The sequence below is a fragment of the Thalassophryne amazonica genome, chromosome 2, assembly GCF_902500255.1.
Source record: "Thalassophryne amazonica chromosome 2, fThaAma1.1, whole genome shotgun sequence".
Lineage (NCBI taxonomy): Eukaryota > Metazoa > Chordata > Actinopteri > Batrachoidiformes > Batrachoididae > Thalassophryne > Thalassophryne amazonica.
The window spans coordinates 58,961,811-58,976,587 of NC_047104.1; the positions used below are offsets into that span (position 1 = coordinate 58,961,811).

The window sequence follows — 14,777 nt, forward strand, 5'->3', positions numbered from 1 at the left end:
CTTACATTTGTCCAGCTGATTCATCATCTTGAGCATGAGGAGAGAAAAAGAGAATGTAATACAAGATACAAGTAAAACATATATCTTGCCTGTGTCAGCAATTCTTCCTGATATGGTTTATTAATTACAGCAAACAGCTAAGCATGATTGCAGGACATTGCAGTCAAAACAATGAAAAAAATGGTGTGGACCCATTCATGCACGGGTGGGAAAATGTGAGATTAAAGAATATACGATGCCTTTCAACACTATTCACCCCCCTCCCCCAAATCCTGTCTTCCCTGTTTTACTTATTATTTTGCATTACAACCTATAATTTCAATGGATTTTTATTCATTATTATTCAGTTTTGTTTTTTGTTTTTGTATATGTTTTTTGCAGTGGACCTAGACAAAATAGCCCAAATTGATTAAGTGAAAAGTGAAATGGGGGAAACCTTGTTTGTAAAATTCTACAGAAAAAAAAGCAACTAATAAGTGGTGCCTGCACATGTATTCATCTGATGTGTTATGAAGGCCCTAACAATTTAAGTTAAGGCCCCAACTTAAGTAACTTATGATGTTGCTCATGACTCATATGTCTTGGACTTCATGTCAACTGCTAAATCTGTTTGGAGTAGGTGTGGCTCCTCAGTTTCCCTGAGGGAGTCTTCCCAAGGGATTAACAACATCTTATCTCTAGGCAGTTCTCAGAAACTGAGTGTGCAAGAAGGAGACTAGTGAGGGAAGCCACCATGACATCTGTGACAACTGAAGCAGTTGCAGGCTTCTGTGGTTGTGATTACAGAAACTGCAAATAATTAGTGCACATTTTGTCTGTTGCAACACAAGTTATAAAGCGTCATGGTGGAGTGGAACAGAAGGATTTCAGCTGTAATTTCCCAGATGGGAGATGGGACACATGAGCCTAGAGTTGATCTTTTAAAATCCTTCTCTGTTTCATTCCACTGTGAGTCATGGTCGTGGTGCAACAGGCATAAGATGAATTATGCAGTTTCTCCAATCACAGTCACATTAGCCTATAACTAATTTCAAATTGTGAAGTGTGTCTTGGTGGCTTCCCTCATTAGTCTCTCTCTTGCACCATCAATCAGCTTTTGAGAAGTGCAAACTCCAGACAGATTTGCCACACAGTGTTATACTGTTTGTAATGGTTAATGACTGATGTAAACAAAGTCCAAAACATCTTCAACAGTTTGGAAATGTTCATGTATCCATAAAGAAAACTAGCTGTGAAAGTCATGATTTACATGTGTAACTGTTCACAGCAAAAAAAAAACAAAAAGAAAGAAAAACACATGCACTCACGACTTATCAGTTTTTAATTTTTTTCAAACAAGTTCTTTTTCCATTTCACTTTTGGACTATTTTGTGTAGGTTGTTTGCAGAAATATCCCAATAAAATAATCCATTTAAAGTATGAGCTGTAATGCAAAGAGAGAGAGAGAGAGAGAGAGAGAGAGAAAATGGCAAGGCACTGTAAGTCAGCTGCAGAAAAGCTTGTATTCTCACATTGTGCATTCTCTCCACAAACTGAGAAGCAAAGCAAACAGCAGTCATAATGTGGATTTAGTAGATTCTTGAAGTAAAACAAAATGTGGTGGAATCAAATGTCTGGGTGGATGTTAGCAGGAGAAAACCATTCAGAAACAGAAAGCAAGCAAATGCTGGTATGCTTGGTAGAATGGCCACCAGCGACATACACTTGTAGTCAAAGAAAAATGAGGTGTAGTCCTTCAAGCCACCATGAGCATTATATCCTCAATATATGGCATCTGACTCTCACGGGGCTCTTTGTTATTGCAGAATTAAATAGGAAGGTTACAGATGGCTCGCTTAAAGGCATCTTTTAATTACACTCAGTAATTTCATAGTGAGTGTGAAGAGCCGACTACATGGGTGTGATATTGTGACCGAGTTGGCATGAAACCTCTCTATCAGCATCCAGCAATTATATCAATTCTCTGCAATAGTTAATATTCATGTGTTCATTTCTCACGCCAATTAAATCAATGAAAATAGACATTCAACAGTAAGATTTTTCTCAGAGATGAAACATTGCAGAATGTGAGAATGTCATTTTCCCCCACAATGCATCAGTGCAGGAAATAAGGAACACTGTATGACAATACCACTGTAAGAAACACTGCAGGAAAGAAGGATTTGTGGGTAATTATGGATACTGTTGCACTGAGGAGACAAGTTAGTCCAGAAACCCACAGCTTTGAGGTTGACAAGTGGTTGGTATTCAGCATACAAATGGAAATGTGTCAACATTAAGTAACCGGTCACAATAAAAATCATTCCATGCAGTTACAGAGATGCAGGACCAGCAGCATTCCAAGATGTTAATATGGATAAGTACGTGGAAGTAACTGTTAGAAAAAAATAAATATCAGCTTTGTGAATAGGAACATATGTCAGAATATCTCACATCTTTTTCCCTTGTTTATTAATTGCTTTGAACGCCAGCAAAGTCTGATGATGTGAAATTTACATTTTAACACTGAAGATCTCAATGTCCATCGGAAAGTTCTTGGCCTCACCCAGAAACAAGGGGAACAATTAAAATGTTTGCAGTATGACTGTACATTTTAAAATATAGAACTAATAAGAGCTCAAATATCTGAAACGTTCAGATGCAAAACCCTGTAACTCTAAAACCACAAAGTTTTCCTTGAGGTCAACATGCACTTGAGTGTTTCGGTAAGTATTCAGCCATCCATTTTTTGATGGGGGGGGATGAGCCTGTCCCAGTGGTATGTAGCTAATTATCAGTGTGCAAAATATTGAAGCTTTTAAACAGACCAGTTTCATTTCATTTATAGAAGTCGAAACTTTTTCTAATCCAATGCTTTTTCCTTTAAATTCCCATTTTAGACAATTTTTCCTATTAAAAAATGGACTTACAGGGTTTTGCACCTGAACTCTATATAGGTTCATTTGCAGTTGAGCCCCTCTGAAAATTCAGCAGATGAAAGGAAATCTCAGGACTCAACTGATTTTGTAACTGAAGAAACTTGATGGTTGGAAAAACAAAGAAAAGTGGAGAGGAAACCTGTGAGAAGGGGTGTTCTTATCCTACGGTCAAATTTCCTTCAAATGAGAGCAACAAGCAGTCGGCATTTGTCACTTGATGGGCATTCCAGGGGCGTGACCAGCTAATGGTTACTTAGCCTTAATGTGCACAATTTTTAATGATAGATTATAAATGACGGGAAATACGAAACTGTCACTATGACAGTTGGAATCAAATGTCGCTCGACGTTCTTGTATCGTGGCTTAGCTTGCTAACATCTCCGTAAGACCTCTTGTAAATCACTTCAGAGGTATAATCTGATTATTACATCCGCCAAGGACATAATAAAATTACCAGCTTTTATTTGTCTGTACGTCTGTCTGTCTGTCTGTTAGCAGGATTACGTCAAAACTACTGCACGGATTTTGACAAAATTTTCCACCACAGATAGATATTAGGCCAAGGAAGAACCCATTAAATTTGGGAGTTGATCCGGATTCTGGATCAAGTTTCAGTTTATATACGCTTTGAAGGATTACTGTTAGCAGGATTACGCCAACACAGATACATATTAGGCCATGGAAGACTCCATTAAATTTTGGAGGTTATCTGAATCAAGTTTCACTTTATATAGTCCTTGAAGGATAAGTCAAAACTACTTCACGGATTCTCACCAAATTATCACCACAAACACATATTAGCAGTGGTGGGCACAGCTAACCAAAAGGTTGGCTTCGATAGCAGCTAATCAGCTAACTGAAAAGTTATCTTTTATGATGCTAAACCGATAAACCACCCAAAAAATTATCATAAACTACAGCTAACTGATAACTGTCAGCATTGTCTCCGGTACACTTGCAACTGCTAACAAGCTGATTTTGAGTTTTAAGACCATGACTGCTTCTGGTAGCATCAAAGGTGACCATAAACCCAAACAATGAGTCTGCACTTCTGTCTTTTTGCACCCTGCCCACTGCTGGAAGCTCCTGTTTGCGACATATTTTGCAGCAGTTAAGCAGTTGAGAGGAGCTAAGCTAAGCTCACACTCACACATGCACGCACACAAGTCATTATTCCTTAACAGCATATAGCATAGTGTCACCGTAAGACAGAGGTGGTTTTGATTTATAAATCAAATTAATCCGGACAGAATAACCCCATTAATGTCAATTCTGTCATTTGCACGAAGTTAAAATATAACACATATCTTTTAATTTTAAATAATACATTAATTCTGAAGTTTTGTAACAAACACAGACAGATGCCAAAGGGATTATAGGTAAAATGAGCCTCCGCTAACAATGATTGGTTGACTCATTCATTCTATGTAAAAACCAACACGTTAATGTGAGGTGTGTAGTGGTGTTTACATATAAAAGTGCTTTTGTAAAATATGTCATTTTTTTATTTGTAAAAAAAAAAGGCATCTGCAAAAGCCAAAAGTCAAGTTGTGATTAGACAACCGTCTAATATAACCAGGGTCAAAATAAATAAAACACTGCCATCTACTGGCACCCAGATGCTCAGACCCTAACCCATAATCCTTTGCGCGCCAGAGAGTTGCTGCGGTTTAAACAGTACAGAGAGAAAACACAATGACAATTGTAAATGAACATTATACAACCAAAATGTACATTTTTATTTCTTTTCATCAGCTGCCGCAAGAGGCTGCAACAACTCTCTGGCGTGCAAAGGATTATGAGATATCTCAATACTTAGGGCGACTACTGCCATGAACACTACTGGCCAGTAGATGGCAGTAGAGACCCTGAAAACTTGCTCAAACAAATATTCCAAATAAATAATCCATGTCTGCTACATTTAATAAACACAAACCGAATTTCAGACATCTTATATATATATTACTCTGGAACAAAGAGGACAGATAGTGTTTCACATAAGCAAGACGTTAAAGAGCAAACAGGAAGCAAATGCAGCTCACAATGATTCCAATTAAAAATAATGGAGAAGCAACCTGAGCGTCTTCTGGCATTTTTACATAAAACAAACACAGTAACAATGTCTATAAACCCAGAGAATATATTCAGGAGAATTTTAGGCACAATATACAAAGGGTTTAATGGTTTTGTCCATGTGGAGCCTGATCAGAATGTCTGAAATGAATGTCTCCTATAGTGAATGTACTGAGATTACCCATAATGCACTGGAGACAGCATGTCCACACTAAAACCTTCAAAATTAGTGCATTACTTTAAAACTAAAAAATATATCTGATATTTTCACTTTATAAAACATCAGAAGTGATGTTAATTTAAATAAAGTGTCCAAAATTAGTTTGGTTAAAATTTTTAGTTAAAACTGTATGCCTCTGGATGACTTGGGTGATATTGCGAGGAAGTCAAAAGAAATTGAGTCAAAAGAAATGTGTTTTTTTTTTTTTTTTTTCTGTGACCAGTTCTCCTTTGTCTGCAGAGGACAGAGCAGTTTCTCCTGGAGCTAGCTCTCCTCTGTTTGCAGAGGATAGAACTGTATATCTACTACAAAACATTCAACATGTAAGTACTCAAATCTTTGATGTCAATGTTTGTAACTATTAAGCTTTGTTCACCATGCCTGCAAAAATGTGTTAGTGGTCTAAAAATTATTGAACCAAAATTTATCGGAAGATAATTAGTCTGCTGATGGTTTTCAAAATTATCTGAAAAGTTAATCCAATAATGAAAACATTAGCTTCAGTAATTAGCGGTTAGCGGATTAGCGAAACTGTGCCCACCACTGCATATTAGGCCATGGAAGACTAGATTAAATTTTAGAAGTGATCTTGATCCGAATCCAGATTCTGGATCAAGATGTCACTTTTTATACGCTTTAAAGGATTACATCAAAACTACTTCACGGATTCTCACCAAATTTTCACCATGGATACATATTAGGCCATGGAAGACACCATTAAATTTTGGAGGTGATCTGTATCCGGATCTGGATTCTTCATCAAGATATCACTTTATATAGTCTTTGAAGGATTTCGTCAAAACTACTTCACAGATTCTCACCAGATTTGTACCACAGATAAATATTAGGGCATGGAAGACTCCAATAAATTTTGGAGGTGATCCAGATCTGGATTGGGGGATGTCAGAAATCTGATTACTCTTGTTAAAATATGATTTTTAGATTTAGTGTTTATGTGTTGCTAACGTTTACAAAATATGTGAGGGAAAAATGCCAAACATATTAGATTTATAAAGAAATACAGCTGTTTCAGAATCTGTCATATCGTAATCTGCCATGTTGAATTATTTTGGTTGAGGGAGCAACCAGTTGACACCAGACTGTCTTCACTTGCATTGGCAGTCGCTGTGTCATGTCACACAGCATTTGCATAAAATTGACTTCTCGTCTATTTTAGCCCTGCCTAGCTGGCAGCCTAAGGACCACCTGCCTCTTGTTGCACTCTGACTGAAATGAATAGCTTGTAGCAAATGTGAACGTAGGATTACTCCAAGAGAACGCTCTGCCCACAAGCCATAGGTGGCTGAAATGATGGCTTTGAACTGTTACCTCATGCCCCTAACTCTCTTGAACTGGCTCTGTGTGACTTCCACCTTTTCCCAAACTGAAGTCATTACTGCATTACTGTTTGTGGAGTGACGACTGTATATCTGCCACACATTGAGCCACATTTGGGTACCATAGTTTGGGTACCATAGTCTTGTTTCAGGGTGGGTGCTGAAGGAATTAAATGAAAGAGCATTATTCTACTTTCGGGGCCAGCCCTCGTCTGTCCCCATCAGAAACATGGCACTTTCTGATTCCGATTTTGGGGAAATTACACAGCAAAGAAAAATTGCAAAGAAAAAGTGCCGATGCGGTGGAAAGCGGACATGTGTTGTAGTTTGTTTATGACCTGGAGCTCAAACATGTTGAGGCGGTTGAGCAGGTGAGAGAACGCAGCTACACTATCAAGGTGTGTAGGCTAAGACTTACGGACACGACCTCTCCCATTTACCTTGTCTTCCCTTCTCCACTGGGAACTGAAAAAAATTACACTTTTTGCGACTGCTTCAGTGATTGCAGCCAAAAAAAAAAAAAAAAAAACACAGTACACCATTTTTCTGTTAGAAGTGATGCTATGCTTGTGCAGGCTGTCCCCGAAGTTGTCAAATCCCGCAATATCACACGGGGTTCAAACGAGACTGCGGTTCCCTTTTGATGACTTAAGTTGCAGCTTTCTACTGCAACAAAACTGCATCATTTGAATATTGGTGGAATAAGTGCATTGAGGTTGAGACAGACTATGCAAGAACAGTTTTAATAATCGGGTGATATATTTTCTAGGTGAGCCTAAGAACTTTGAGATGAAAACCCTTGTAATTATTTTTCTGCATGAAACTTTATTTAATATTTATACTATTGCATAACTTGGCTGTAAGAGTATATTGTCTAAAGCTGTCATTGTATTACATGATGTTTTACTTAGCAAATGATCACACAAACATCATCAGTATTTCTACTTAACAGTTGGTTTTACAGATCAAACGATCACGCTCTACCTTGCTGCTGCGGGCTATATAACCTCTGGGAACACAGGATGCTTGAAGGAGATTTTAGAATAACTATGCAGGGAGTCCTCATTCCTGAGTTGAATGCCATAAGCATGGCAAATATAATCCACCTTAATCACTTCATTTTTCCAGTAGATGAAACTAAACAGAGGCCACGCTCAGCGAGCAGCTGCGCATAAACACAGAAATATATTTGATGTGTGTCTAAAGGAAAGTAGTTTAAGTATTAACAAATGCTATAACATGCTAATATTCATATTTTTAAAACTCTTTCAGATTCTTAGAAATATTTGTAATAATTAACAATACACGGTAAGGGTTTGTGAGGCTAAATCCGGTATGATTGTCTCGAAGGTGTACCCTCGTCTAATTTAACCAGTATTTGGGTTAAAAAAAAACCAGAGAAATTTGAACCAAGGTTGCAGCTGCACAATGATTTATACAAAACAGGTTTTCTTCTACTCAGTATTCCTCACAAACATAACTGAGAAAATCTTATTTGTTTCTGCAAAGTAAACGAAGAGCAGGATGTAGCCTGAAGGTTTGTTTGTTACAGAGTCTACAGGATAGTTTGCAAATGCACACCAGATGGAATGATTCATATTATTCCACTTACTATTTTTATGTGGCAATGTGCTATTCCAGAAAGAAAGGAAGACAAAGTCATTGGGGTGAAATAACTGCTTTTGATCAGAGACGCTTTTTGGTTTTGGACACATTTTCATCTTGCCACATTCAAATGTGATTTTATCTCCTTCCTGAAGCACAGACCATTTTTGTTCCGTTGGGAAAAAAATGCATATGTACAGAAAAATAGGCTAAAATTACTTTAAAATCTATCAGAGGAACCTTTTCGAGGAGTGTCCACAAATCAAAGCAGCTGCTGGCCAACAGTGACACTGTAATTTATATGAATGGTTTCATCCTTCAGTAACATGCTTAATTTACTGTTCAGATGAATGCAATCATTTATCTTTAATTTGTGTCAACAGTGTTACATTAAAAAGGTGTTTGGTGCTTTGCTGAAGTTGTTGTGTTAGGAATGCTCCCTGGCATTGATATGCAGCCTCCTTTGCAGACAGGTTTGTTGGCATCCTTAGACTTGCCATTTTTATTTGCATTGTAATATTAATCATGATAATTGTATCATGAAGCCTGTATCTAATTGTACTTTTTAAAAATCTGTATCATGATAACATCCCTTGCAGAAGAATCGTAACTGGTTTATAAAATTTACAGATAGAGAGCAGATAACACCAATGATTACAATTTATATTTCAGGATCCGTTGTTTCTTTGAAATTAAAACATTCACCAGATTATTTTCTACATAATTAGTGGGAACAGTTATGTAATTACGTATCATGATATGTATGGAATCGCAATACGTGTATCATGATATGTATCGTATGGAGCTAGCGTATCGTTACACCACTGGTTAATAGAGTCCTGATTGATCTTTATAAATGTAATGCAAGACTGTAATGTTTCATTGTGATATGAAGTGAAAGTCATTCTAAAAACACACATCAGCTGCAGAAACAAAGTGTTTCTACATAAAGATTATGAGTTATGAATATTAATGCAGTATGTTTTAGATTTTATCATAAGCTTTTGTTAAGCTACTGCTGTCTCAAAAGGTAATAATTTATATTAACTGTATTGTCATAACAAACAGATTGACAGAACAGAAAAAAAAAACAAATAAAAAATTGTTAAAACCATGCAGGATCTATGACTTACCACCCATTTAGATTATGTAGCCATTTGGGAAGAAAGTGGGGAAGGGAAAAGAATAGTAACCAATAAAGTTGCATGATTGGTGTGATATTAGATGTCTTACAATCCCACATACTTATTCTGCTGTCAATATGGTAACAAGTGTACTGTTAGTATATTCAGACACAGCACAGCAGTGTGACCTCTGTCATTTACCTAACATCATTCTTTAAAGGTCACTGCGCGCCTGTGTCAAATACGTTGCTAATGTGTGACATTGTGCCTTTTTTGTCACATTGTTCAAGTGGTTGTGACATTGTGACAGTCTGTCCCCCTCAAAAGATTTTTCTGATGACAGAGGCAGAAGGGAAATACAGAGCATTGGCAAGATGTACCCAGTTTTTCAAATTTGTACGCTGTTAAAAAAAGAACAGTTTTTACGTACTCCCACCCTCTCCCGTCATATTTGGCTCCACCAGTGAAGTTGGAGGTTATGCTGTTCATGAACAGCATGGAGACCCACATTTTTCATATATTGTTATGAAGTTTTTACTGAAGATTCATATCCTGATAGGCAAGAAGTGATAACATTTTTCAAGATCTTAGGTCAAAGGTCAAAGTCAGGAAAATTGGAAAAATCCCTATCTTTAACATTAAACAAATTTTTAAAAAGTTGTAACTCTGTCAAGCAAGATCAAATGTCTTACATAGTTGTACGTGTTATGTAGGATGGTATCCTTTATCGACTGACAAAGTTTGTTTCATATTACAGATTTTGTGGCCATTCAAATTTAACATTGAAAACCCCATTTAATGTATATATTACATTACATCTTAATCAAATGTGCCCCAATCACTCTTATATTTGAAAGTGAGGTGCAGACTGGGACTCACAATCGCCTGACAAAAGTTTGATCTGGATCTGGTCTGGATTGTGGATCATGTGGACATTTGAATTTAATATTAAAAAGCCCATTTGGTGTACATTTTGCATTACATCTCAATCAAAAACTGCCTCAATCATTCTCATTTGTGACAATGAGGTGCAAACTGACATTCTAAATGAATGGAGTAAGTCTGATCTGCATCCGCTCCGTATTGCGGATTTAGAATATTTGATAATAACATTAAAAAGCCCTTTTAATTTACATTTTGTATTTTATTTTAGCTTATGAAAGGTCACTTCTAACAAGACTTTGACCTTGAAAATTTTTTTTCCAAGGAAAAAATTTGTGAAATTAGAAAAATAGTGTTGGTGGAGGTTTGCACTCTACGAGCGCGGTGCTCTTGTTTAATTGTTTTTGCAGTGCGCCCACAATTACATTTTGATTATGGATCAAATACGTTTGGCAGAAAAGTCTGCAAATATAACCAGCTTTACAACACTGAGTTGGAAAAACACACTCAAATGACCTGCAATTCATGGAGGTAAATTGCATGTGCCATAATGTTGGTTTTGAGGTTGATGATTGTATTAAGAAGTGGAGCTTGTTTAGGGACAAATTGATCCAGAAAAAGCCACTGTTCCTGCTGTAAATTGCATTAAGACGCCCACCAACACGACAGAGAACTTTAAAAGGGTCATGCACCCGCTGACGTCGTTGCATGGCCACGGAGTTGAAGAAGCATAAATCAGGCTTTAGGATTTTGAGGTGCCACGCCGTAGCGGACATAGAAAAAAGAGTAACTCGACCAAATGTAATTCTTTTTTAATGCACATAATGCTCAGCGCTTATTTAAGGCAGGCCTTTGTTTTTTTCAGACGAAGTTTTGGCCCGACCATTAAATGAGGCAGGTGCCTATTCAAGGTCAGGAGTTTCAACGAAGAAATACGTAAGTCAAATTGGTGCTGGGGATTCCCTGTAGATTGTTTGGCGCCTCCTGACTGTAACTAATCTGTTACATACATATAACAGATTTTGTCTGTTTTATACATATAACAGATTTTGTCCATTTTATAGCAGATAACTGACAAAAGTGGCTGGTCCACCTGAATCCATTATACGAGGTCTGTTAGAAAAGAATCCGACCTTTTTATTTTTTGCAAAAACTATATGGATTTGAATCATGTGTGCTTGCATCAGTCAAGCTTGAACCTTCGTGCGCATGCGTGAGTTTTTTCACGCCTGTCGGTTGCGTCATTCACCTGTGAGCACGCCTTGTGGGAGGAGTGGTCCAGCCTCCTCGGCGGATTTTCATTGTCAGGAAATTGGCTGAGCGACTGCCGCTTTACTGCATCAAAATTTTTTCAGAAACTGTGAGAGACAGCCAGGTAGACACCATTTGGAAAATTCAGATGGCTTTCAGTCAAGATCTTATGGGGATCACACAGATTAAGGAGCATTACAATCGGATTAAAGACAGCCCACAGCGGCTGAGGGCGCGCCGCGCTCCGAGCGGCAATCGACAGGCTGAAATGACCAGATCATTTCCAAACTGAACGCTATGTTGATCCGGGACGTCGTCTGACTACCATAGAAATGGCAGAAGAGGTGGACATACCACTTGTCCTGTGAGGCTTCATCACAGCGTTGCTTTTTGTTCTGTGCCATGCGGCTCCGTCCCGACACGCCAATTCCTCTGCACGTCTTTCCATGACAAAAACTCCTGTAACAGTGGAATGTGCCGAAAAAGTGACGACGTCCCGGCGAATGATGCAACCGACAGGCGTGAAAAAACTCACGCATACGCACGAAGGTTCAAGCTTGGCTGATGCAAGCACACATGATTCAAATCCATATAGTTTTTGCAAAAAATAAAAAGGTCGGATTCTTTTCTAACAGACCTCATATACATGTTTTACTGTATTTCCGGCCACTGTAGCAAAGGTTGAAACCGTCGCTGCTTACACTCCCCAATCTTGTAGTTGCCTATAACATATAGTAGGTTTTGAAATCCCTGTGCATTAATCTGTACATTTTGAACACAGTGAATGCCACTCATAGCAGAGCAGAGATTTTCTTACCATCAATAATATCATCAGGTCTCTTACGTTTCTCGTACACAACGATGATGACTACAAGGATGATGATTTCAGCCAGCACACCGAGGAAAGGCCAAAGCGGTGCAAGATGGCTGCGCACACGAAGTATAGTGGTCTTAGCAGTGGTTCCAATCATGTTGGTGGCATTGCACTGGTATTCGCCAGGATCTGTGCTTATATCCAAGTTTAATACATTGAGCTCTGTGTAGTTGTCTTTGCTAGTGATGAAGTAACGTCCTGAGGAGTTGTCAATGTCCTGGAAGACAGTAAAAATAATTAAATTGAAGAGCATTACAATAATGAGTTAATAAATAGCATTTCTGTGTCCTACGTGTCCATACCGTGTAGGCTGGTCCCTCTAGTTTACGCCACATCCATGTGGGATGTGGATAGCCAACAGATTTGCAGTAAAGCATTGCATTTTCTCCCTCTTTCTTATTCTCACTTCGCTTGTGGCTAATGACTTCAGGGTTTGCTGGAAGATAAAATACATAATTAAAATTGATAATGAGTTGAGTTAGTCATTTGAAATCCAATGGAGTATTTTAGCTCCTACCAGATGGTAAGAATAAGAAAAGCATGACTCGCTGTCCTAGCTATGGTAATAACTTGTATTATTGAGATTTCTATGGAAGAGACAGGAGTGTAATTAAGATTCTCTGCAATTGTGTTGATTAACTGTAAGTCTCATTTGGTTTTGAAAAGTTCTCAACTTCAAGCCACCAGTGTTAAAAAGAGGCATAATTAGTAGGCTAAATTAACAGCTAGTTTTAGATGTTTCATTTTGAGGAAGATCTCATCAGATTTCAACATCTGATGATATGAGGTATATTTAATTTAATTATGGACAGTGTGTTGATATAAACAATATAAACAATCAGCTTTTTAAATGATATACACTATATCATGTCATCAATAAGTCAGTTCCTTCCAGATTTCACAACAGGTAACAGTGTCGATATGTTACACACATTTTTGAATAAAGTTATTTTGATAACTAGTTATTTGGAGAAAATATTACTTTTCTGTTCCAAAGCTGTTATTTTTTTTTTAATAAGACAGAGCTCATGGGAACAGAACTGATGAGAGAATGATGGTTTTTACATTTATTAAGCCATCCATTGCAAAATGAACAAATATTTGCACAAAAACAATAAAGTTAATCAGTTTGAACATTAAATATCTTGTCTTTGTGGTGCATTCAGTTGAATATAGGTTGAAGAGAATTTGCAAATCATTGTATTCTGTTTTTATTTACATTTTGCACAATGTCCCAATTTCATTGGAATTGGGGTTGTAAAAGGTCTATTATTAAAGTGTAGACTTTAAATTGAAATTGCAAAATATACTGTAATTAACGACTTTAATAAACAAATACAAAATAAAACAGCTGAGGATTGTAAAACTGATGCATCCACTGACCAGTACTCTTTATTTATCTCTGCACACCATCAGCACAATAACTGTTCCTGCTTTTCATTTAATCCTCAAAATTACAATAATTCCTTCAATTCAATTAAGCAAGATAAGAGAGAGGCCTGGAGATAGCATTTTTCAGCTACAGCTCCAGCATGGATAATGGAGCAGGAGGGGGGCTTGAGTGCTTTGGTGACATCACCCAGCTCTAATTATGGCATACACTTGCTCAGTGAGCAGGGGAGTGGCCAAACTCATCTGTGCCTTATCCTCGCTGTAGTGTGTCACTGACTGACAGCATACAGGCAGCCCTCAGATTAGCACTAAAACAGGTAGGAGCTCCAATTTCACACTCCTGACTGTGATTAACCGTGACTATTAACCTGTGAATGCTCGATCAAGATAAAGTGATGATGTTTAAGAGCACTGTGGGGGGGGGGGCAAGGTCAACATTGTCAGAAAGGATAGAAGGAGGCAGATTAGGATGCCACTGGATACTACATGGTCACTGGAAATGAAATCCTTCATTAGTCACTTTCCATATTAGTAGCAACATGTTAAGTAGCTCTCATGTCTTGTGATGGGTTACAACATGGTAAACCCCATCTGATTTTCATGAACACCTCTTTTCTGGCAACATTCAGCTTGCAGTAAACAATGGGCACCGGGTTTCACTGAACCTGCACCTGCCATGCGCAAAGTGGCCAACGCAGACACGATTTTAGCCGAGATCCCGAAAACTTTATAACATTTCCAAAATAAGCATAAGCCAGCTATACATTTCATGACTTGTGCTGATCTACATCGAGCTCCCCATGGGACACACACGTAGTGTATTGTATAAAACCACAAACTTGGAACAATTAAAAAAATGTTTTTAAAATTCACGACCTGTACAGTAAAACATTTTTTTTTTTTTTTTTTTTTTTTTACAAATTGGGCTGACAGTTTGAGAAACGTGATGTACTGAATGTGTATCTCTGGCAAGCTTAGGATCACAGACTATAAATTCGACTCCTGCCACAGAGATGGCTGGGACCAGATTCAGACCCTTAATCCTACAACATCACACAGCCCTCCATCTGTTGCCTCTGAGCTGAGTCCTGTAAGGATGAC

General features: G+C 37.8%; 1 protein-coding gene across 4 annotated transcripts in view; it reads right to left on the reverse strand.

The window, feature by feature from the left end:
* Positions 1-14,777, reverse strand: part of nptnb (neuroplastin b) — a 132,831-nt gene that overhangs the window by 1,288 nt on the left and 116,766 nt on the right. For 2 of the 4 annotated variants that reach the window (XM_034186540.1, XM_034186524.1), the window contains exons 5-7: positions 12,587-12,720; positions 12,228-12,501; positions 6-27 (exon numbers count right to left, since the gene is read on the reverse strand). In XM_034186540.1, the coding sequence (XP_034042431.1) occupies positions 6-27; positions 12,228-12,501; positions 12,587-12,720 (430 nt within the window). Of the gene's footprint in view, positions 1-5; positions 28-9,286; positions 9,308-12,227; positions 12,502-12,586; positions 12,721-14,777 lie in introns of all 4 variants that reach the window. The other 2 variants (XR_004564838.1, XM_034186529.1) reach the window with 2 other exon arrangements.